This window comes from Acanthaster planci, unplaced genomic scaffold (genome assembly GCF_054643075.1).
Source record: "Acanthaster planci isolate LZ-2023a unplaced genomic scaffold, COTS_SCS Contig1, whole genome shotgun sequence".
In the NCBI taxonomy this organism is placed as follows: domain Eukaryota; kingdom Metazoa; phylum Echinodermata; class Asteroidea; order Valvatida; family Acanthasteridae; genus Acanthaster; species Acanthaster planci.
The window spans coordinates 213,490-238,724 of record NW_028257625.1 but is presented as its reverse complement, the minus strand read 5'-3'; the positions used below and the strand labels follow the sequence as shown (position 1 = coordinate 238,724).

The 25,235-nt window shown below is 40.7% G+C and overlaps 1 protein-coding gene across 4 annotated transcripts in view; it reads left to right on the top strand.

The window, feature by feature from the left end:
* The window catches only part of LOC147795618 (syntaxin-like), a 53,671-nt gene that overhangs the window by 11,412 nt on the left and 17,024 nt on the right, over positions 1-25,235 (top strand). For all 4 annotated transcript variants that reach the window (XM_087131505.1, XM_087131506.1, XM_087131508.1 and 1 more), the window contains exons 4-9: positions 12,958-13,032; positions 14,192-14,265; positions 15,167-15,275; positions 19,823-19,896; positions 20,189-20,326; positions 21,106-21,216. In XM_087131505.1, the coding sequence (XP_086987631.1) occupies positions 12,958-13,032; positions 14,192-14,265; positions 15,167-15,275; positions 19,823-19,896; positions 20,189-20,326; positions 21,106-21,216 (581 nt within the window). The remainder of the gene's footprint in view (positions 1-12,957; positions 13,033-14,191; positions 14,266-15,166; positions 15,276-19,822; positions 19,897-20,188; positions 20,327-21,105; positions 21,217-25,235) is intronic.

The following is a 25,235-nucleotide window of genomic DNA, read 5'->3' as shown; positions in this document are numbered from 1 at the left end:
AGGACAGGCAATAAACTCATGATGGATAGGATGTCATGGCTGATATTGTTGCAGTGCACATGTTTTGGTTCCAATCCTTGTAGGAGTTTTTCCAGTAAAAAACGTTGCACAGTGTACATGTACAATCATGTTGATAACAATTTTAGAAAAAAAATCAGACTTACCATTCTTATAAAATATTCCATTTTCTAAGTCAGGTCATTCTAAAATGTTAACTGACATGCTGAATGCACTTGGGCGGACATGTGTGAAGGTGTCAATTTGAAATGACTGTAACAGCAAAACCTGGTGACATTCGACTGAATTGAAACGTCATAGGTCAGTCTAGATTAGTACCACATATGGGCATAGTGACCTTTCCCTACTGATGTACGGTACAGCAATTTTTGTTAGTGTTTTGTTCCATACATGTATGCTGCAACATTTAAGAAAAGTATCCTATAACATGAAAACACCCACACATTCTGTTGTACATGTAGGCTGATAGAACAAGCCTTGTGATTGGTCAGATTGTGCGAGATTTGTGATATACATGTAATAGGCCGTCCAAATATGGTAATACTCCAGACTGCAAATGTGCGTACATGTAACTGTACGCAATTGAGTGTGCATTATACCGGTACACTGTACATGCAGCGCCACATTTAGCCACCTGTCCACCAGTCTTGAGTCAAAATTATTCAGGACAGGAACCGGTAGTCTTTGCTTGCACATTAAAAGCCCCCATTTATTTCGCATATCTTTAATACCGGTACACTCTTCAAAATGAATCTGTATAATTTTTTCTAAAGTATTCAGCATAATGGAATATGCGCTCAGACAGCATCAAGGGGTTAACAGTTCCAAAAAAATGGCTGGGAGTGGATAGGCAGTTTAAACATTGCATAAGAAAGGACAGGTACATGGACATGTAGATATTTTAATCCAAGATGAAACTCTGTAAGTGCTGGTACGTGTACATGTGTGGGACGTGCGTGCCAAGTGTCAAGAAGATGGGGTACATGTAGGGACATCCAAGATCCGGGGGGAGGGGTGGCAGCCTGCAGCGGAAGTTGGACGAGCAGACAAAGTAGCACTCAGATTTGTGCACCCCATAAAGTGTAGTTGCAGTGAATTTTTCCTACGTGTGGACACATTTTTTTTCAACTTTGTGCCGGTATTTTTCTTCAGTGGAAGCTATTTTACTTCCCCATTTGGTGCACTGTTTTGAACCATTAAAATAAATCCATGATTTCCTGGACAACTGCGGGTGCTGTTGCTGTGAAATCCTTTCGGGAAGACATAGTTCAGTGCATAGGCTTTTCTGTTCAAATTGTGAACCCAGAACTAACTGACAACATTTCTTAGAAAGGGAGGGATGCCTTCTTATTGCTATGCACATAAATTACCTTACAGTGCCTCGGCAAGGAAGAGAAAGCAGAGTCCAGCAGAATCTACAAAAATGCTGTTTTCTGTACAAACCAATGTAACATTGATGCTTCTTCCTGGGATGGCATCACATTTTTGCTCATGAATGTCGAAATAGTCATTAGCATAAAATCCAAAAAGGCAGTAAAATACCCTTTTGGAAAGAGTGAAACAGAAGTTGAAAATAAGGTTACCTGAGACACATAGGTGCATTTTGGAGGCTTGTAGTGAAACAAATTGATTGCAGCTACCTGTACATGTACATGTACAGTACCCTTTAAGACTGAATTTTCTCAGAAGTTCGGGTTTCCCGTCACCCCGTTTCCCAGTCTTCGTTAAGGAACCTTTTGCTTGAGATGACACTGCACCCATGGCAGTTTCTTACGACCCAGGGCTGTTATGCAACCGCCCAGAAAATAAATAGACTGCCTGTGGCGTTGGAGGGGAGTCGGAAGGCGATTGTGAATTTTTTACGCATTAGAAGTGAATCAGCGATGATTTCATAATTAGTCATGGCCACCTTTCACAGTGGGTACACAGCTTATCCCTGCACCAGTACTGGTACATGTACATCATTAGTATTGGCGGTACAGTCTGTGTCCGTTTGTGCGCGCATGGGGAGCACTGAATGTGCATACCATTACACATGATAATCAAGTGCACAGTTCAGATACAGGTACACTATACATGCATGTACATGTGCCGGAATATTGAATGGGTGTACATGTACATGTTGGGTACGTGTACACACACATGTACTTGTATGTTTATCATGTGTACGGACTGGTACTCGACATTCTTACACTGCATGTGCATGCACAAGTGTTCCTAGCATTCTGAACGCTCAAGTTATTTTGCCAGTGCACACGAACATGTACATGTACACATGACTGTACATGTACATGTACATGTATGATGCTGAAAGATGACCCAGCATATGAGATTTACTGTACTCTTACATGTACATGTAGGGACTTGGAATATTTCTGCCTACATGTACATGAACACTGTGCGTACCCATACCGTACATGTACATGTAGATGGCATGCACTTCAGTGTAGTGATGTACATTACACACTGTACCTTCAAACCCTTAATGCAGTTGCTTTTTGTGTGTGTTCTGCAGGTATCTACACTGTACATTAAAAATGAACACTGTACATGTTACATGTACATGTACATGTATATTTTAGATCTATGCGTGAAACTTACTGCAGTTTAGCTGTTAAGCAGGGACAAGTACTTGTACCTGTTCATGTAATGTACATGTACATGTACAGTATGTACATGCACATGTACTGTGTGAAACTGAAAGAGACTCTCCCATCTGCCCATAGTGTACCCTGTATTGCCTGTGGGTTTGTGAGCATCTTGTGGGCCAGGCTACAGACACAATTTACATACAACTAATATCGGTATTACACTGAAATTGTTGAAATCATATAGAAATGTGTACCCAATTCTCAGCTGCTGACAGCAGTCCTGTGCATCACCTATATGTACATATTTGACAGTTGTCATCGACATACCTACATGTACCAGTAACTTTCGAAGTTAAATGAATTTACTTGAATTAAACTACTGGAACCCGGTGAATTTTCTTTAAAAGGTATCAACAATTTACATTGAAATTTCAACTGATGGCCGAGTCCTGCTTCCCTGCATTACTATCCATGTACATTTACATAGTACAGATATACATTTACAGTACACAGGTACATGGACACATGTACATGTGCATACATGTACATGTATCTTGCCATTCACACATGTACATGTAGCGTCTTCCCCACTTAGTAAAGTGACCCAGGACCTGATCTTATAATTTTGTCACAAGGGAAGAAAAGGTGGATGGGGGGTGGAGGTTGGGAGGTTTGTAAAATTGAATTGAAAATTATTGACGTTGCCAGTCGCACTTTTGGAGTCACAGGCTGATTGCCGATATCGATTGTGGTTTTTGTTTCTATCGGCTAGCAGTTCTCTTTAAAAAGGCCCTCCGTGATGGCACAGGGAGCTGCATGTACTTGCAGTGTGTGTGGGTGTGCAGTGTATGCCACTGCTTGCCCGCCACATTATGCGCAGGGTGTCAGAGTCACGCAGTGGTGTGCTTGGAGCAGGTAGCAGACAGGCTGTGCAGAGGCCGGGTGCTCATGTTGCCTCATTGATTTTCTGTCCAGAGACTGCAAACCGTAGCTGTGTGTTCCCGCGGGTCCTTCTTTTTTTTTTCTCCTTGGTACGTCACAGGCCCTTAGCGCTCCTCTTCCCCTATTGTAACATGAATGACACTTTTGGGGTTTTTTTTAGATAATTTTTATCCTGGACAGTAGTGTTCCAATCTCCCTAGAACATCAAAATTACATGTACTAGTAGAGTACAGTGTGGCTTGTCTCATTATACATGAAGTCCAGATTCAGCAGTCGCTAAAGTAAAGTCCAGAGTTTTCGGCTTTGCGGAAAATCTGCAAAAATTGTGGATTTGCGGGTAGAAAGCAGAAAACGCAATTCTCGTAAAAAAAACAAAAAAACAAATGAATATTTTTGATTGTTTCTGCACAGTTAATCAAATAAATATGAACCCAAATTAGGAATGACAACTCAATTTCACTGTTTAACTCACTTTGAAAGCAACATTGGGTAGCATTTCCCCTCCTGTTTTTCCTTTGCGATATCGCAGAATTCGAATTTGGTATTGATTTCCTCCGGCTCTGCACCGCGGAGATCACACTGGTCCCCATTCCTGACATAGTGCCCAGACGTTTCACAGCTTATGAATAAATCAATGGGAACAGGGACCAGTCCAAGATCACAGTGACATGGTGCGTGTAGGCCCTACACGTATCATTATGCCAAAGATACCTGTAGATGTACATGTACAGTAAATATAAGCCTACAGTACTGTACAGTTACACTGTACATACAGTTTTTTGTACACAAAATTTAGTAAAGTGAAAGAAAGCAGAATTTGACTTTCAAAAGCACAAAAGTTTTGACTTTAATGTACGGTACAGTATATGTAACGTACTTTTTTGTAGGGGTGTGCATCAAAAATATGAGCACCGGCGCATTGGTGTCAGGACCTAGGTCTAAATTATAGTACCAGGTACCCGTAACCAACTGTTCAAAACTACTTAGTAATTTTTTTCAGACAATGAAGAAGATATTTATAGGAGTTTCCATCTGTATCACTGTACAACTAGAGATTCAGTTTCAATGCCCAAAGATTGCTGATATGAGCATTTTTGGTAAGACAAGACTACTGTACCAGGTGGAATGCCTTTTCGTGTATGGTTTTTCTTTACATTTTGAGTTCAGTTTGTGAATAAAGCCCATATCCTAGGTACATGTATATGTAGGTCCTAACAGTACTGGCGTTTGTCCTCCTCCCCAGTTTTATTGACATCGTTGTCGAGATTAAGATTAGGACGATATATATTCATGTACATACCCCGGTAAATGACGCTTGTCATTACACTCCAAAGACAACATCTGTTATCGCTGCAACAGTGATATTTATGATAGTTAATAGTTCAAACAGTTTTTTTTTGAGATTTACCCAGTGGAATCAAATTGTGAAGTTCTACAGCTGCAATGGAAAAATGACGAAGTCTGCCTGGAAAATGTATGGTACATGTACTTTTGAAGTGTTTTGAATATCCATCACATGTACTGTACCAGTAGTCCGGTACATCTCCATTACATTATTACATGTACGTGTATCTCTTCTTTTTTTGTAGGGATCTCAATGGACAAGTCAAGTTCCGATTTTAATTGTTTAAACTCTTCATATTTGCTGAATAAAGGTCGCACTGCACAGTATCTTATCTGTACAAGTGCACTGCACATTGTATTGATGTATAGCGGTACATGTGCCTTCCCAAAATGCAAAATCTGATTGGTCGAGGAGTAATCACATGGCTGATGACTGACATTCATCATGCATAAGCCCAGCCACCCGCAGTCCGTACAAAATGTGCACAATATGTATGCACGAAATAATCGCAAAATCAAAGTTTGAACCTAAAAATAATTATACTGCCATTGTATGATTGATGAAAAAATTACAATTCCCACAAGTCTCATGATATATATTACATGTATGCCAGCCTGACATTCTTGTTTAAAATCATATACTGGTGTCATATTGTCTGCAGTTTTAATTAAAATGATTAATGAAATAGCCATGTGGTTGGCTGAACCAGGTACAGTACGTGTACACTGTACATACATGTACATGTACATGTACATGTACCAGTCATCTGACACAGTGTCATACCATGCACATGTACATTATACATGTGTACATGTATGTACCGGTACATGTAACATACATGTACATGGCTCCATGCCATACATGTTCAAACAGTTAGTATGTACACGTCATGCAATTTCTGTTGGTCTGTCTTGTGTACATGTACCATGTTGGGTGAGACGGCTGTTTGAACAATGTTTGTGGGGGGAATGGTCGATCATGGCATTTTAGACTTAATTTGTGGATGGTCTAAGCCGAGTACTGTACATGAAGCTCTGCTAGAAAAATTGAAAGAAATCAATCATTGTAGAAGCTAATTAGAGAGACCAGAGTTGGCGTTAAATTATGAGCCGTGAAGTATGTTGATGGGCAGTTTTTACTGTGATGAATGGTGGAGGAAAATAACTGGAATGGACCTGTCTTCTTTGTACATGTACATGTAAAGTGACTCATATTCTTTCAAAATTCACCAAGAGGTTTTGGAGGAGTTGGCAGGATAAAGGATACCTAGATGCAGAATTTGGAGGGAAGTTCACATGATTGAGCGGACATGTATTTGGTAAATTCCAACAGCGCATGCTCAGATGAAGCAAGTCCGAGGTCATTTAGGAAAAGCAATACCCATGTCAAATGTACACATGTACTGTATGTTCATCCTATCAGGGTGGCCTCACGCCAGCTTTGCACGTAGGCTTTGTTCTCTCAATTGACCGTGCCTTGATGAAATACCGAACAGGCTCATTGCAATGTGCTCAACTTTGGCAAATTCACAGCACAAACATTTGATGCCACATCGCAACGTGGCATTCGTGTTCACTTAAAATTGCAATAAGCACCATATGAACTGGCCTACCGTACATAATTCACACGTGCATGAGGCACAGGACATTGGTTTTAATTGGTTTTTTGGAAGGATTTTCAAAGATACAGGAAAATTCCCAGCAAGAATGACTTTGTAGGGTGGGTTTATGAGAAAGTAGAAAGGAAACATGTATACAATCCTCTGTCGACCAACTCCCATCTTTGTCTCCGCCCCCATCAGCACTTACATGTAGTAAAGTTGCCGGACGACATGTACATGTATACGTACTGGTACATGTACCTGTGCAGGGAAATAACCGTGTTGAAAAATTATGCAGCGTTGACCTTTCCAAAGCACGTGTTTTAGCTGTGTTCATGTACTATAAGATGTAATTATGTATCTTACAAGTTCACATGCATTGAAGGCTCCAAAATACATGTCCCAGTGGTCGATATCAATAAAGCACATGTACATGTAAGGTTGAAATATTCTGTTGGTCTGTGACAAATGTCATAAAATAGTAGGATCAGTTATTGCACAGATTAGTTGAGGAGATGCTCCGGTACATGTAGTTTTGCATTTATTTTTTTAAAGCCAATCAAATGCACCTGTGTCTCAGTCTTTCTTAATTGATGAATGCTGGACTTGGCTTGTTCAACTGAATTAACGGATCAGTTTTTTTGGTAAACACAGTAAACGTTGCATTGTAAATTGCAATGTACTGTACATGAATGGATAAACACTTTTCGCCCCTAGGTTTTTTTGTGCACTTTTCCTCCAAGATGGCATTTGTTTTTAAAAGGCAGACACCACTTCCACACTTTTTTATTTCCGGCAGGGATTAGTGTCGGCAGTTTGAGATGTGGTTACGGCCACGGCCAATTGGGCGGTAACCTTGACGATCAGTTTATTAATGTAGGGCAGCAATGACATTTACGTTGCCATGCAACTTGGCCAGCTAAAGTACGGTACAGTCAAGTGTGTGCTTACATGTGTGCGTAGGGATTTCGTGGGGAGAAAGAAGTACAGTAATGTTCATAATGCGGCATGATTTTGTGACTGGCACATACATGTACAGTGTGTATACACGCACATGTATGATGTACATGGAAATGTGTACATGTTCATGAATACATGTACCAAAATACACGTAAGTGGAATTGTTCATTGTAGTTTCAATGCCTGTACAGTTTGTACATGCACATTCACATGTACATGTATACAAGGATGTACATGTACTTGGTTGTAGCTGAATTATAACATGGACCCCAAAACTCCTTAATGTTAACAACTAAGTAACATGCAGTACACAGTGTGTGATCAGTTCAAATTAAATTTTACATTAGTCATAGTCTGTGTTGTGTATTTAGCGATTTTTCTTCTCAACAGGAAATCTGGTGTTTATGATATTCCACATGCATGTACATGCATATTTGCATCCATCTGCCCACTTGTCTCAAAGGATGTTTGCCATATCAGTTCTGCACATACTGGGTAAATGGCCCTATATCTCGAGCCAGCCATCTTCAATCGAAAGCTAGGAGATTCAAGTATTGGTACATGTACTGTTAAAATGTTTGGAGGACTTGTTATACCGATATATGGGAATGCAGATGATACAATAGGGAAAATGATAGATTACTATCCTTGTGCTCTAGTGGGTACCCTTGTACTCCAGTGGGTGCCCTTGTACTCCAGTGGGTACCCTTGTACTCCAGTGGGTGCCCTTGTATTCCAGTGGGTGCCCTTGTACTCCAGTGGGTACCCTTGTACTCCAGTGGGTACCCTTGTGCTCATACCGGCAATTCCAAATCATGGATAAAAAGTCATGTCACCTTTCTATTCCGCATGAGTAAAAATTCAAAGAGTGAGACTATACCTGTTTTGGTAGCAAATAGTCATGCTCCAGCCGATTTCATCATGTTCAATAAATGAAGTTGATTCAAGGAAATGATCTGAAATGGCCATATTGTTGACAAGGCCCATTAAAAATGCACTTGCCGTAGGCCTGCATGCATGATGTGTTTGGTACAGATGCATTTACGTGTACATTGTATACAATGTATAATTTACCACAGTATCTCACAGAACTAGAATTTCACTCCCAAAACTTGGCATCATGTGTAGAAAGTGAGGAAAGGGGAAGTGTGTTCCTCACTTGGCCTGTTGCCTAGTACCCGGTTCGAGGGAGCTATCCGGTAGCCAGTTCACTGCCACAAGGCTTCAGCCAGAACGTAAATATTGGGCAGCACAACTTCAGCACTTTGATTTGGAAAGCAGTGCACTTACATGTACATGTACCGTACATGTAGGTTTAAATGTAAGGTGCAGGCCATTTTCTATCAGACTGGGAGACTAAAATAACATGTGGGACCTACATGTACATGTAGATGTTTTTCTGTTCAAACATGACCCCTAAGACATGTTTGACTTTTCCATTGCTGATGACATCAGTATGATCACACATACATGTTTCACACAAATAAATATTTTCATCTTAAGATACATGTAAATTACATTTTATGTATTGTACATTGCATATCATGTACTGGTACCGGTACGTACCGGTAGGTGCATGTGTATATTGTCTTTAAATATACATGATGTACACTTACAAGACGAGCCAAACATTGTACACGTATGGTTAAGGCGTTAAGTTTTTTGCCAAAAAAGAATTTTCTAATTACATTCAAATGTATGTGTACATGTATGTAGCGTGTAAATGAAGTACATGTACATGTTGGAGAAATTGGTACTGATCTCATATTTGTGCATGTCTGGATTATAGTAAAATTGCAGTTGCCCAGCACCAATAAAAATGTTGATTGGTTCTGTCCAACACCCATGGCTGTCATGTATAACATTCATAAACACGTACTGGCACATGTACGCTTACACATACATTGTACATGCACATGTTATTGCCATTAATTTATTTATGGGTACACATGGCGTATACTGTACATGTAAATACAGGTCTACATGTACATGTAGAGTGGATGTGTGTGTGTGCCTGTACATGTAACTACATGTACATACATGTAGTTCAAGATACACAGAACGTGACCGTACAGTGTACATGCACATGTACTTTGTACATTGTACATGTAGCTCAGTTCATGTACATGTACAGTAGTTGTGTACACACAATGCATGTTAAAGGGTCCGGGGCGATGTGAAATTAAAACACCACCAGCTTTTGGCCAAAATTATGCATGCAGGGGTGTGCTGCATTGACCTACTGGCAGGCACAGTCAATAGAACAAATGCGCCGTTAATTTTTCATGACGCCAAAGACGTCAGCTGGCCACTGGGAGATTTTCCTTACTGTGGATGTACAGGTATATGTACACGTACAAACACATCCCCGTGCATTTGTGCATAGATGTCCATGTTGGACTAAAGAAAACAATACACAGACCTCAGTTCTGCTGTTGACATGGTGTGTGTGTACCAGTACATGTGTGCAATTTTGGCCATGCCCAGTGATAGTGGTGAGAATGGACGATTTTATACTCACTTCATTCAGGTAATGAAATTGAGGAGTGTCAGTGTTCAATGCAGTTTCACTGCACTTTTTCCGCCATGGAGTGCCTGGCGTCTTGCGGACACCTTGCAGGCCATTTTGGACACTGCCGATCCATTTTTTGCAAATTACTGTACCATGCTAAAGGGTTACATGTACATGTGTACCTTTTTTCTTGTCATTATTCTGATGAGAGTACGTACAAACTATGCTGGGGGGGATTGGTGTCTGTGTGTAATGTACATGTACCCGTATGTACACCTTTAAAAGATCAAATGTGATAATGATGGACCTACGTTAAGCACAGAGGCACAGAGCATAAAGTGTCTTTTACAGTTCGTACGTTGTCAATTTGTGTACTTTCTAGGAAGGGAGATGCCCCCTCAAAACACACATCCGTGATGCGCACCTGGGTCCAATTTCATGGCACTGCTTACTGCAGAATTCTGGACTTTTGATCTCTATTCTGCACTAACCGCGCTAGCCGAAAAATTCTGCGCTAACCCTTTAAGCACAGAATCCTTAGTTACGGGATGTACGCATGCACGCAAGCCAAAATTCCTCACTAACCTGTGAAATACGTTTGCCAGAAGCACACAATTTTCTGCTATGGCAAGCGCCAATTTTTACTTGCAGTAAGCAGTGCCTTAAAACTTGGCCCTGTACACAGACACCTTGATTTTTTTAATCTAAGACAAATTTAATCATTTATTTTTCATGTGTCATCTAAAAGCCCAGTTTCATCCTATTCATTGTGTTGTCTTTGCACTGTTGACCTTTACTCATCTGTTCCACACTTGCATCATTTCCCTACTCCCAAGCCCCTCTCGTGCATCTTCCTCAGGGTCCAAAGAGAGCATTGATTTTAATCGGTTTACTTGCCCCGCATCCAACAAGGAAACAGGGAGTCGTAATCTGGCAAATTACGTTTCCGCTGGAACGCTGCGCAGAACTTCCACTCTGCTGATTGGGGGAGGGGGGGAAATATGAGGCATAGACACAGCATGGGTACTGATACACAGTTTGGTCGGGAGATCTTTGCACACGCGCACGTGATGGGTACCCTTGTGTCGAGATGTGCAAGCCGGCCAGTTTTTACCTCATCAGAGCCAGTGCACCGTGTGCGTACACACAGTAACATTGCAACACAGGCAAATTGCAAATGGACAAAAAGTCCATCTGTCCGCAAATTCTCAAAAGTCACTGCAAGTCTATCACAAGCCTTTGGTACCACAAGTTATCGGTGCCCGCAGTATCTATGTAGATCTAGTTCAGGAAAACGTAAATTTGCCTCTCGTGGGGTTAGTTTGTTCAACAATCTCCCTGCGACACTTAAACACCCCTTGCCTCTCCCTTCAGCAAGTTTCAAGCTCCAGTACAAAAACTTGATTTTTAAAGAATTAACGGTACATATGGACTACAAGGACATGTGAGCATGTGCATGTTTGTGTCTATGGGTATATGTACATGTATATTTGTGTAAGTGCACAAGTGTGTGTATACACTTGTATGTCATGTACGTATATACATGCACTCCCCCTCTAATGGGGATGTATCTCCTCGATGGCTGCCGATATTGCTTTTACTGCCAATGTACCGACCAATTAAGTAGTTTAATCTGTTTTAGTGTTTTATCAATTAAGTGTTATTTCAATGGTTATCCTTGCTGTTTTGTTGTTATTAATTGATTATCTAATATTTTTATTCTTTTATTGTTAATTGCTTGTGTTAGCTGGGCACCCTTGGAAAACTGTGATCCACTGAAAGGTTTTCCCAGGGTAAACAATAAATGAATAAATAAATAAATGAGTGAGTGAGTGAGTGAGCGAGCGAGCGGAGTCACAAACTGAAGTGTGACAAGTACTAGTACGTACATGTACTTTCTCTTGTCATTGTTATCCTGTGGTTCAGGGATGTACATGTACAACTTATGTACGTGTCCACTGTACACGTACCAGAAATCTTGCAAATGCTGGGCTGGCTTCATTTTTTTTCCTCCTCAAATTTTAGGTAACTTATTGACACTGTTGATGAGCATTAACTTGTTTTGAATACAGTATTGGTCTCAAATTTCACCTGAAATTTCTCCCAAATTTCAAATCTCAGTTACTTACTTCCTGTTTGTCTTTGGCTCTAATTTTTTTGTTTTTGCTCTCAGTACTCATGATATGATAATGATATGATAATTATTGTAAAGCACCAAACCCATGAAAGGTCGACGCTCAAGGCATTTCACAGAAATAAAAATAAAACTAAATAAAGATTTAAAGGCATCACGTATTATTGAATAGAAATTATTAATATCTGATCTATATGCTATAAAAAATTTTTTTAGAAAATGTATAATTCAATAGGTGTACATTAGTCAAATTATAGAAAAACAGTAGGTACATGTAAGATGTACTATTTTAAGTTGGATGGATATGAGATTGGACACACACTTAGGTCAGGTTCATAAAAGACTGACAAAATCAAAACGGACATTGAAACGCAAGACATGGACAGAGGGGCAGATGAAATACAAATCAACAGACACAAATGGCACAAATGCAAACAGCCTAACAGCCATGACACATGACCGACAGACAGACAAACGGACTGACTGTAAACAAAGAAATAGGCCAAATTGTTCCACGACATTGAATATCATCCAAAGGGTGCTGAGGGAGGTTAAGGGGTCAAGTGGAAGGAAGAGTTAAAGGGCCCACTAAATTGATTCCAATTAGTTTGGAGATAAACAGTTCAAACATGAAAATATCAAAAAAGTTATATTATACCAATTATCAAAAACAAGATTCATTCTGAAATTCTACAAATTGACATCTTTACTCGCGCACAGAAAAACTTGGAGGTGAGGCTTCCAGCAGTTTGATGAGTGAGTCAACAGTGCTCCTGGGAACAGATGATAATTGGCAGTTGGCTTTAACCAAACATGTCTGGTGTGTTTTTTTTTCCTTCGCTGTTGTCTTTCCAGAGGTGAAGGAGGAACTGGAGCAACTAATGGCCGACATCAAGAAGACGGCAAACAAAGTCAGGGGAAAGTTAAAGGGTGAGTGGCCTGGACGCTGTGGTACATGTATGCATGCAGAGTGCACCACATTGGGATTTACTCGGAGGGGGCAGAGTCACTGGACGAGGCTCCAGGGGACGGGGCAAGAACCATTTCTACCATAATATTGTTTTACCGGGACATTAACCGGTACCTGCTAGATGTCAGAAGTACATGTACTAGTAAGTACAGACATACTTATGACAGTTCTGAATGTTTGCCAGGCATAGTACTTATCGCTGGTCAATTCCAAGGTACATGCATTTTCGACCAAACTGGTGATTTTCATCCCCTCCCTCCGTCTTTTAAAAATTTGTTCATTCTTTTCTTTTTCAATGGGGAGGGGTCAATTGTCTCCCTTGTCTCCCTTCGCAGTGCCCATGGCACAATCTGACAGCTTCCAAGAAAACCGTAACTTCCTTATTAGTTCTGGGGATGTCTTAAACCACTCAACTGCCACATTTGTCTGGAGTTGACCAATCAGGTTGGATCTGATTTGGGCGAGGCACCTCCAGGGAGGGACGGAATGTGCTGTTGGTGTGAGGTACATTCAGCGGGTACTGAATGACAGGCCCAGCAATCTCAGAAGGCCTGAGTACATTTTGTTGATCAGTAATTTCTTGTTGAACATGTGAGGGCCGAGCAAATGCTGTTCGAATTCTTACATTAGAGAGCACCTCTAAGGAAAACATGTCTTCTATGATTCTGTCTGTATCGTAGTGGATAACCTGTGTACATGCCAAACAATGGCTACGTGCATTATTTGGCATGCACAGGATTTATCCACAATGAACACATGGCGAGGGTTCCTGTCGTTTTCTCTGTTTTCTTAGAATGATGCAATCTGCTGTACATTCAGAATTCGCATCTTGGCATGAACAGAAAAAAGCCTTTTTAGCTTGTTACAGTTGAGCTCTGAACACAAATGACACTGCGTTCAATTTGGATGCTTCCATATTTATTTAAACAGATAGAATCTTCAAAAACATGTTTTCCTTAGAGGTGCTCTTTAAATTTGATTTTAAATTATATCTAACAGGCCGTTTTGGAAGGCCTGTAAATCATGCTGTGTTCCACGTAATGGTGGACACAACAAGTTAACCTCTCTGTGGTGTGCATTCACCCACTGACCTGCTTCATGCGTGGGTTCCCTTTTCAGTTATGGAACAGAGTATCGAGCAGGAAGAAAACTCTAAGATGAACTCGGCTGATGTCAGGATAAGAAAGACCCAGGTACAAAATTGCCTTTTACTGGTAGTACTGGTAGTTTTAGTCCTCAGAGTTCTTTCAAAACCCACACTGACATTTTGGAAAGATTTTTTTTGGAGGGGGGGTTAGGAAGCCGCTTGGCAGAAATGTTGTAGGAGTTAGGGCTAAGTAGTAGCTTCTTCTCATTGGTCTTCATGCTTTGAGTGGCACAGAAATCCAAAAACTTGACCGAGGTCACAGGTTGGACAGGTCAGGGTTTGCTTTTACCCAGTGGGAGGATGACTTTCTCAGGATGCATGGACGTAGTTCTTTTCGGTTACCCGTTGGAATGATAACAAGGTTCTACCGCTTGTGTACTGAGTGGAAGATTAGGACAGCTAGTAACCCACATTGTTCTGCATGTCCGTCACTGAGACTTAGACCGTGTCTGAAACGGGCTTCCTGAGTTACAGCTAGGTCTATTGTCTGTGTGTCTCCTCGTATTTCCAATAGGGTGAATACCTGCACCTAGCTGTAGACAACATATTTGGATGCAGCCTTATTTCTTTCATAGAATGCTGTATATATGAGCAGTGGGCACGAGCAACTGTCTGTGACTATCTGAGTCTAGTTCCCTGACCCGATGATCTCAGACATCTCTTAATAAATTATAGTAATTACAATAATTATAGGTCGGGTAGCCTGCACTGACAAGAAAGGGAAAAAAAAACCTAACTCATGGAAGCCTTAAGCTGCCCAAGTGTGCATGGATTTTCTAATTATGCACAAGGGACAAGGTGAGACCTTCTTCGGAATAAACTGTTTGGGATAAACAGGAAAATTGTGAATTGATTTGACTGGTCATGTGACCTCTGTCTCACGCACAGATGAGTCCCCAGCGAGTTGGATAGTTTCATTATTTGTTTTCTTCCTTTATCCCATCCAGCACTCAACGCTCTCGCGGAAGTTTGTAGAAGTGATGACCGATTACAACAACACACAGACGGACTACCGAGAGAGATGTAAGGGGCGCATCCAACGACAGCTGGAGATCAGTAAGTATACGAGGGGGTTCTCCAAATGGCCGTGCCAGATGCGAGAGAGTATTTCGGAGAGTTGCCTGTCACTCTGACCTGAGGGTCAGTTGGCCAGTATCACGCATGGCCAGTCACCATCTCATGACAACCTACCGTGGCCAGTGGTCAGATATGCAAGTGTAATTAATGAAGTGCATTTTGTGCTCACAGGTTTGCCAGATTTATTATGCTCTCTTTTTTAAAGCCAAGGTTTTGTGTTCAAGCCCAGGCTCTCCTTTCTGCGGAATACTCATGCACAATACCAATAGAAAAAGAAGGGCAGAAAGGGTTGAATAGTTTGGGCATGCATGCTGGAATTACATTGAGCTGAGTTCACCTATATGCAAAATATGGTTGCGGCTGATAGTTGGCATCTTTGTTAAATTAACCAATTTTCTATATTGCTATTTTCAGTGGTCCCCACATTCTGCACTACCTGGTGTAACTTTTTTCCATTCCATTTTGTAATATTATCTGACATTTCAGAAATTTTCCTCTTCCCTATTCATAAATTCCTTGATTCCATTTCTTTTACACACCGTCAGAAAATCAAATTGTTTTCAACGATATCTACTTTGTCTCCACCATTTGCAATAATGGTGTCTTTATTTCCATACCTTAGCCATGCTTGAGTTTCCAAGTCTGATTCGCCCAATACACACCTTCAATTTTTTTCCCTATTTACAAAGTATTTACTTTTCTTTCCTTGCCTTGCTTTCAAATAAATAGCTAGTAAGTATTTCTTTGATCTTGCTTCTTCATCTTCTTTTTTGACCTTTTGCCATTCCCCTCCGAAGCAGCTCTATCTTGTGGTCATTTTTGATGTTTTAGAGAGAGAGAGAGATTCTCGTTCTTCTACTTTTGTGTGCAAGATGACACAAGCTCTTGACCTGACTTGTTCCCACATCAAACACAGTTCGGTTTGCAAGTTGTAGCAAACGTGGATCTTTTTAAACAGATCCAGTTTCCACAACATGGAGTTGCGCCAAAATTACCCATACAAATACCTGACACATGTATAAATACAACGCAGTTAGATGCATATGGACACATTTGTGGGTACATGTATGTGAAACGCACACACAACCTTGACCAAGGTTTTGTACTTTGTACACCTGTAGAGATTTGAACGCACGTATGATGAAGTGTTGGCGAGTCTTCACAAAGAGCAACAACTGTCTTGATGCAAATGCACAAAATGTTACAGTGGTCATTTTTTCACAAAATTGAGCAGTGTGGCAAGCCCTTGTGAAAATAATGGGTTTTTTGGGCACTTTGAACGACACTCTCTTAGTGCGAATTTTATAGAGGGTTTCCTTGACCATCCCTCTTCCTTTGCTACACGTAACCTGAAACCCCCTGCCCGAAATGCCTCCAAAATAAAGGTATTTTCCACAAAGGGTTTAACCTTTTGCGGACCAGCTTAGTCTACGCAAGGTTTGCACAGCTTGCATTACACAGACTTCTAAGCTTATCAACAAGTCCACGCTAGATATGCAAGGTTGGCACAGTTTGCATTATGCAGACTTCTAAGCTTATCAACAAGTCCACGCTAGATATGCAAGGTTGGCACAGTTTGCATTATGCAGACTTCTAAGCTTATCAACGAGTCCACGCTAGATATGCAAGGTTGGCACAGTTTGCATTATGCAGACTTCTAAGCTTATCAACGAGTCCACGCTAGATATACAAGGTTGGCACAGCTTGCATTACGCAGACTTCTAAGCATAGCAACGAGTCCACACTAGATATGCAAGGTTGGCACAGTTTGCATTATGCAGACTTCTAAGCTTATCAACGAGTCCACGCTAGATATGCAAGGTTGGCACAGTTTGCATTATGCAGACTTCTAAGCATATCAACGAGTCCACGCTAGATATACAAGGTTGGCGCAGTTTGCATTATGCAGACTTCTAAGCTTATCAACGAGTCCACACTAGATATGCAAGGTTGGCACAGTTTGCTTTATGCAGACCTCTAAGCTTATCAACGAGTCCACGCTAGATATGCAAGGTTGGCACAGTTTGCATTATGCAGACCTTTAAGCTTATCAACGAGTCCACACTAGATATACAAGATTGGCACAGTTTTTCTGCAAGCACTTAAAACAAAACAGTGTTTTGTTGTTTGAGGAACAAAATTTGTATTTAAATCAATCACGTGTCCAAACAAAAGAATCAGCATGTAGCCAACCATGTTTTACCTATACAAGTTGGAGCCAAACTTTGTGCCCCACTGTCAAGTTTTACTGTCATGTGTGCAAAATGAGCCAAACCTTTTCTGCAACTTGGTACATGTACATACACAGACAACAGTGAACAAAAGTTTGTACACATCATCTGTGCACAGTGGCAAAGTGAAGTATTGCAGTATGCATATAAACAAATCGGAGCACACTCTTTTGTCCTTGTACAACACTAACCAAATGTTTGGGGTTTTCACTGACAGGTGAAATCTTTGAAAAATGAGTTGGCTTGTTTGTATTAAATGATGTGCAAAACGTTAAGCTCACTATCCTTTGAATCATCAAGCTATCCAATATTGTTCCAATAATGTCATTGTCTAACAACATTCAATTTACCAAGCAAAGAACTAATTCAAACTACACATTTTTGGAAATAAAAAGCCTATTTCATAAACCCCATTTTATCCTGAACTCCCCCCCCCTTCTATCTTTCTGATATCCTTCCAGAATATGTGTGACCATTTTTTTCTTCATCTTTTGAATCTCCCTCGCATGTCTCCGCAAGATCATGTGACCCCGTTTATTTGCAGTTCCTTGCAGCCCAGATTGGCTTGTTCCAACCTCTGGACACGGTACACCATTGGTAAATGAAAATCACCTGGAATTTCTCGTTCGGTTTCACAATTCCTTGGATACTTTAGCACATTCGTACATGTACGTGCAGGGTTCCAGCTGAGCTCTACATGTAGCTAACCACACATTTGCTTTCAGACACCAACATGTTCCTCTTCTGTACAGTGCTCAGGAAAATGATTTTTCTCAGCAGTTTCTCAGGTTTTTAGACAAAGTTTTTGGAATATTATCCACTTGGCCATGGCAGTAGTACATGTATACTATTAGTAAGTGTGGATAGAAAACCCTTTTTTTTCCAAGTTTGAGCAGATTTGAAGTTTGGAAAGTGAATGTCAATGCCACAGAGTCATATTTTAAAGAAATTCCACTTGCAGATACCTGCATGTAAAGCTTCCAGTCTTGTTCCTAGGATCTTGCCACAAGATTTTGAATAATCCAAATTGAGGAGAAAGGAAATGAAAAATGATATTTCAGAATAATATTGATTTTTGTAAGTAAATATTTGTTAATGTTTTTCTGCACAGAAAGTTTATGAGATGGAATGTATCTCTAATAGTAAATGAATAAGTATTACTGAGGAGTGTAGCGAATAAAAGTGCCACATGTTTAAGTAATGACTTGAGTTATTAAGCACATTACAGTGCATGCATAGTTTTGGATTGTGGTACAGAAACATTGTGTTATGTAGACAGGCATGAATACTGTTGAAGAACCTTTAGATCGAAAGAATAAAAAGGAGGGGGGGAAGATATCCAAGCATAAGAAATATTTACTTGCTTTATAGAGAATTCTTACCAATGGTGTACATGTACTGTGGTGTCAATCCTCAATATTTATATCTTTCAAGTATTTTAGAGTTAGATTTTTAACTTTGTTATTGTTTTCCTTCTGGCATGTTTTTTATGGCAATTTTTGTAGTTCTAAATGTTTGTGCACAGGTCAAAGAAATCTAGCTTTTTTTGCAGGAACCATGCAATTTTTGTAGCTTGTATGGGCAGAGGCTACAGAGTTCTAGGGATCGTGGGATTGATGTACATGTACATTGTATCAGTGGAGTTCGTGTGTTCCATCCTTTGTGAAAATTTTGACCTCGGTCCTGCTGGCCGTACTAGTAGAGTCCCCATCAAAGCATTTCGAGGGGAGGGGGTTAACATGCATACTCACACAATTGTTTCCTTTTTTTAAAAAATTTTTTGCTGATGGGGGTGTTTGATTCCTAAACCCCAGATCCACAAATGCTAAGGAGTTTGGTTTGACCTCAAGTCTTAAAACACTCATTTTGAGTCCAGGCTTGAGCCTGTGAGTCACAAACCTCCATACGCACAACAGTGTAGATACACAATTACTGAGGCTTTTGCTTCGACCTGAAGTCTCAAAATATTCTGAGTCTGGTTTCAGGTCACACTCCCGAAACCCCTAGATCTGTGATCGACGGGATGTCCGGATTGAATAAACATATGTACTTTAGTAAGTTTAGTCTCAAGCCACAAGTGCGTATGGCCTGTATCCTTTTGAAGTCCAAGTCTGGTGCTCAGTTTTTGCAGCTGCAAACCGCTCACTTTCAGCACCCGCACGCAGTCAGCCACCTGCAAGACATGTCCAGAAATGTGGTAGCTCCACACCACTCGTGCTAGAACTACCCCTGCACGTTCTCAAACAAGTTTTATCACTATAAACCATGGCACTTTGTTTTTCTTTTTCTCTGCAGCTGGAAAGTCCACTACAGACGAAGAGCTGGAAGACATGTTGGAGAGCGGGAACCCTGCGATATTTACATCTGGTGTAAGCTGACCGCCCCTTCGCTCCCCCAAAATTCTATTTTCTATTTTTAGCCAATGATGCAATTGAACAGTCAAACTTCTCAAATAATGCTGCCTGAAAATCTGACGTGCTTTGAAAAAGTGTCAAAACTGACTGAAATTATTGAGTGAGTAAGAAGCTTCCAGAAATCAGGATCGGATATTGCTACTAAGTAAAAGTACCCTGTGTATGAAGCGTTTTAGTAACGCTGGATGCCTCCAGATCACGGCAAATTTCTTTCAGCCGGTCGTTCTGTCCGTTAATCTCTTCCCAGATCATCATGGACACGCAGCAGGCTAAACAGACGCTGCGCGATATTGAAGCCCGACACAACGACATCATCAAGTTGGAGAACAGCATCCGAGAGTTGCACGACATGTTCATGGACATGGCCATGTTGGTAGAAAGTCAGGTAAACACTCTTGGCGCTTTGTCGCTTTTTGTCTGTGTAAGGTAACTCTACTAGCCAGTGATGTACGTGTGCGACTCGGTTAGTCAAGGTGAGCACAGGGTAGGACTGTCTTGTGCTTCAGTCTCAGGATTCCAAAATGCCCCAAACTCGGGGTTCAAATCGAGCTGGTGGCATTGCTTTGCCTGTGTCCATTGGTAAGATTTCAAGGATCCAGAACACAACTGTAAGGGGCATAGGACCCACATATGGTCGCGAACAGTAACAGAAATCGGTTGTGGAAAATCGTATGTTGCACCAAGTTGCACAGTCATACACAATTACACCTGGAAACCCATGTTAAAGACTCTCTACAGTAACAATGGCATCCCATAGGAAGAATTGAAGACATAACAAGAAAGTGCTCGACCATACCTGTCAGACTGTGACATCATACCTAACGACACCGCTGATTGGCCAGAATGAAGATCTTCATGCAGTATCTTTTTCAACTCGCTCAGGCCTCTGAAAGTAGTGGTTACAGTTTATCTTCCCTGGGCTTGAACAAACCCAGACAAAACCACCGACTTTGATATGTTATCATTGCGCGGAAGTCTGTTACCTCCAGTCTGTGTAAATGAGCTTTTGGAATTCTTTTGCATGCATTTCAGACATTCTGGGGTTTTTTGAAAACATGTTAAGCAGTTGGCTGCTTTGGAGTTTGGAATTTGGCTCAAGTACAGCTTCAGTGAAGGGAAAAATTATGCTTCAGGTTTAAGTTCTAAATTGTCTGGTTTCCTTAGGGAGAAATGATTGACAGGATTGAGTACAACGTAGAGCAATCAGTGGACTACGTAGAAACAGCCAAGATGGACACCAAGAAAGCTGTCAAGTATCAAAGCAAAGCTAGGCGGGTAAGCAATCAGACTACTCTCATTTTTACTAATAGTCATTCATCACAGTGTAAGTACTTTGGGTGCCAGACCGCCGTGGGTAGGTATCGCATTTTGCATTGGATGAGTGTAAAATACATGGTAGCCAAATTTTGGAGAACTGGTAACCTTGCAACGATGTTGAATTGGTAAGCATTTTTCTCAGTAAAAAAGTTGGTGTGAATGTGTGTTGGGATGTGGCTTCTGTAAGCTCAGTTTCGCTAAGCGAGTAAATGTCTTCAGTAGTGTCGCCAAATGACTACCCCTTTGTTTCAATACCAATTCCACTCACATAGAATTGCGAATTTCAAATAGAAAAAATGACTTCACAATCTTGGAGTAAAAAGTTTCACCCAGTGCAGTGTGGAATTTACCAAAGGATACTTTATACACGTTACCAAACGCATCACATAACACTGTCATATCCTTTTCTGCTTATCCCGCCCATGCCACGGCATAATAGTGCTGTGATTTTGTAACCGTGTCTCCTAGATACAAGACATACTCATCAACAGTGAACATACAATTTCTTTTATTAGACTGCTATTTTTGCTTTAATATCTGTGTCGATGTTTTGCTGTAATAAGCACTGTGGTATCAGCATTGTGGATCGAAAAAGTGATTTTATTTTGTACATGTAGATTTCTTTTGATTTTGTCTGGTGAATCTGTAATATTTACATTGTGTGTGTTGGTAGTGACCTCTTGTGCACATTTGTGTTGAAAACAAAATACCAACATCTGCCTTTCAGAGTAATTGCAGATTTTTGCAATTACATGTATACAGACAGTGTGTCCTTTTTCAACTAAAAAGACAGACAGTTTAGGTTGAGTTCTGATTCTAATGACGAAAAATCTGAGGCTTTTTTGTGCATTGTGAAAAACTAATCCCGATATCCTGCCAACAAAATTAGAATCCTCAACCCTAAAATACCCTAAAATCATGCCCTTCCTGTGCAAAGTGTGCATACAACACGGCACTTCAAATCGGAGTAATATGTACGAAAGTTGTAAAAGCGCACTTTTGGAGTACTAACCTTGAGCGGGTACTTCATGTTTGACCTTTTGCGAGCGTAATGTCACCCCAGTAATGGCTTCTACATGAACATGCAGTAGTAGTTGACAGATTAGCACACATCTATGCAATCTTAGACTTTCCCCAGTCTTCCCCCAAAACACATTAGTCCTCGCTTCCTTCTATCTCTGTTTTAATAGTTGTACATAACTGTAGTAAACTGATACTTTATTTCATACATGTAGTTGAGTTTGGTTTGACTATGCAAGTCAAATTAGGAAATGCATTCATGCATATTGACATTTGACAACAAACAAAGTTTATTTTGGGGGTCATGTACATGTGTAAGATAACAGTGCAATACAGAGTTTACTGACAGGGATAGGGACATTGACATTGTGGAAAGGACCTGAAGGTCATCTGAAATGGGCGTGGCTGTTGTCTCTTTGATGATGCGTCAATGAGACGCTAACCCGAAGGAAGGGCTTCCTGTACTTGCATCCGACATTATCAACTAGGAATATCATGCATCTTCCATCTTGGAATCCAAGAAGATTGGCCCCGAGTTCAGCTGCGGACGATTGAGAATTCTGCCCTGGGTATGAGGTTGAACCAAACATGGTGTGATTAGCTCATGCTGCAATGGAAGGGCACTCGTCTTTGTTACTGGTCATATAGCTACTGTATTTGCATAGTGTTTTTTTTCACCAGTGAGACCTTGATTTCAGGGTTTTTAATCCAAGAAGTTTAGTTGTATTTCTAGGCAGTTCTCTTAAATCTCAGCTACTCAGTTGACAATGACCAAAATACACAATCGTCACACGAAAGACACTAATTTCCATGCCAGACACACAGGAAACAGTTGTCTGGGTGTCACATCATTGATGTCTTTTTCTGTTTTTGCATGCCATTTTTGCATCATACATGTACATGTACTGCTGTTTGGTGTTTCATTTTACTGTTTTGATTTTGCTTGTCTGTGGCTTGTCTGTGAGTGCAATAGTCTCATAAGCACAGGAAAACTCTCCACAATGTAAACTTCTTTTCTTGCCTGCTAATCATTAGTTGAACCACACAGTGTCGTATTTGTTGTGCATGGAAACATGCACCCTACCTGTGCCACTTGCTGGTGCAGCCAACGAAATGAAAACTTTTGCAATGTCTTTAACCTAGCCCACAAATCTCAACTGGAATAATCCAGGGGAAAAAAACACATTTCAAGCTTTCCAGTGACAGTGAAAGAATGCAGAATGAAGGTTTCCAGTAAATGGGAAACGCTGTTCTCATGATATAGACATTTGTGTGTGAATTTGGTATTATATGATGATGTATTTTTTTGTGGAGAGGTTTTCTGTGTGGAGAGTGGTGAAGTGGTCACAATGTACCTGTGCGCTGTTTCCGTATTCATACATATGCTGTGATCAACTGACCCACTGTACTGATTATGCATTTGATGCTTATTCGTGGACATCTTTATATTAACATATTTATTAACAATGATTCTTTTCCATTTTAAAGGAGGTTCCAGAAACCCCTACTCCCCGCAGAATTTTTCCTTTCAAATATTTCCCGACTGCTTCAATGCGTATTTTGCACTGTGCTGGAAACAAACAGTTCAGCAGCATATTTAACAATAAAAGAAATCATTCATTGACTCATTCTAATCAAAAACTAACTGTATTCTCTGTGAAATGTTTTTAAAAATGGGAAGGAAAAGCTCTTCATATCCACGAATAGCAATCCTTGATTTCGTTAATTATTGCTAATCATTCCATGATCATTTCCACAGCACCATGGTAATTTGTCATTGCTTTATGTGCTTGCTTGACTTTCTTCCTGTCCATTTTCCTAAGTTTAAAGGTTGGTTCATTCTCTGTGAGAAAAGGCCAAAAAATTTGTGACAGTGTGACAAGTATTTGTACGGCGAGTTTGCAAAAGTGGAAGACAGTTGAACCTTGTGGCATAATTTTTTGCCGCAATTTCTTCCTGATAAAGTTTAATAGCAGTAGCTCACATTGAGTATGAACCAGCTTTTCTTAAGGGAAAAAATTGGCATTTGGTTAAAGATGATAGCAATTCTTGACCCATCTCCTCACTGGCCACTTTGCCTCTCTCCTCCTGGGCACTGACATGTATTCATTGCGTCATCAGAGAGAGCAATATAGGGCTTTAAAACTAGGGCCCAATTTCATGGCACTGCTATGAGCAAATGATTTTGTGCTAACAGAGAGTAAGCAGGGCAGAAGGCACTCTTACCGCAGAGGAAACAATTTGCTAGGATTCGCTTTGCTCTTTGCTATGAATCTCTGAGCGCCCATGTGTAAGGATGACCATGCCAAGCACCGCCACAGAATACTTTTCACGGTTAGCAAAATTTTATGCTATAGCAAGCACGACTTTTCTGCTGGCTGTTAAGCGATGCCATGAAATTGGGCCCTGCTTGTGAAGGGAAGGTTGAGGGTCCCGTTAGTAGTGTTAGCTGCACAGACGAAGCGACTCGTTTTGAGTGACCTGCATTGCTGGCCGTAGAGAGCAAAAGGGTCCATTCATTAATACCAGCAGTTCTCCAGAAGCGTTAATTACGATTATTGATTGCCGATGATTCTGTTTGGAGATGCAGGCCAGAGAGTGTATTGATGCTGGTAATGACAATATAGGAGGGCTTCCATCCGCTTTCATTTAATTCGACATTTGTAATCCAATTGCACTAAGTGGATCTGCCAATCCCAGTTTCAAGTTGCAAGCTCTTGAAGACAAAGTGCGTTTTGATTCAATCACTTGAAGAGTTGCCATGGTGTTCAGCACCATCGTGTGCTTATTTGGCAGGCTGATAGATTAGAAGCAATTCATAATACCAAGCGCCACCAAGAGGTTGCCACAGAGAGGCCAGGTTTCAAGTTTAGCATCGACTGAAACATGGCCGCCTTGCCGCTCATTGCATTTGAGCATATGCCAGAAGACACTTGGGGAAATATTTGATAGGTTGG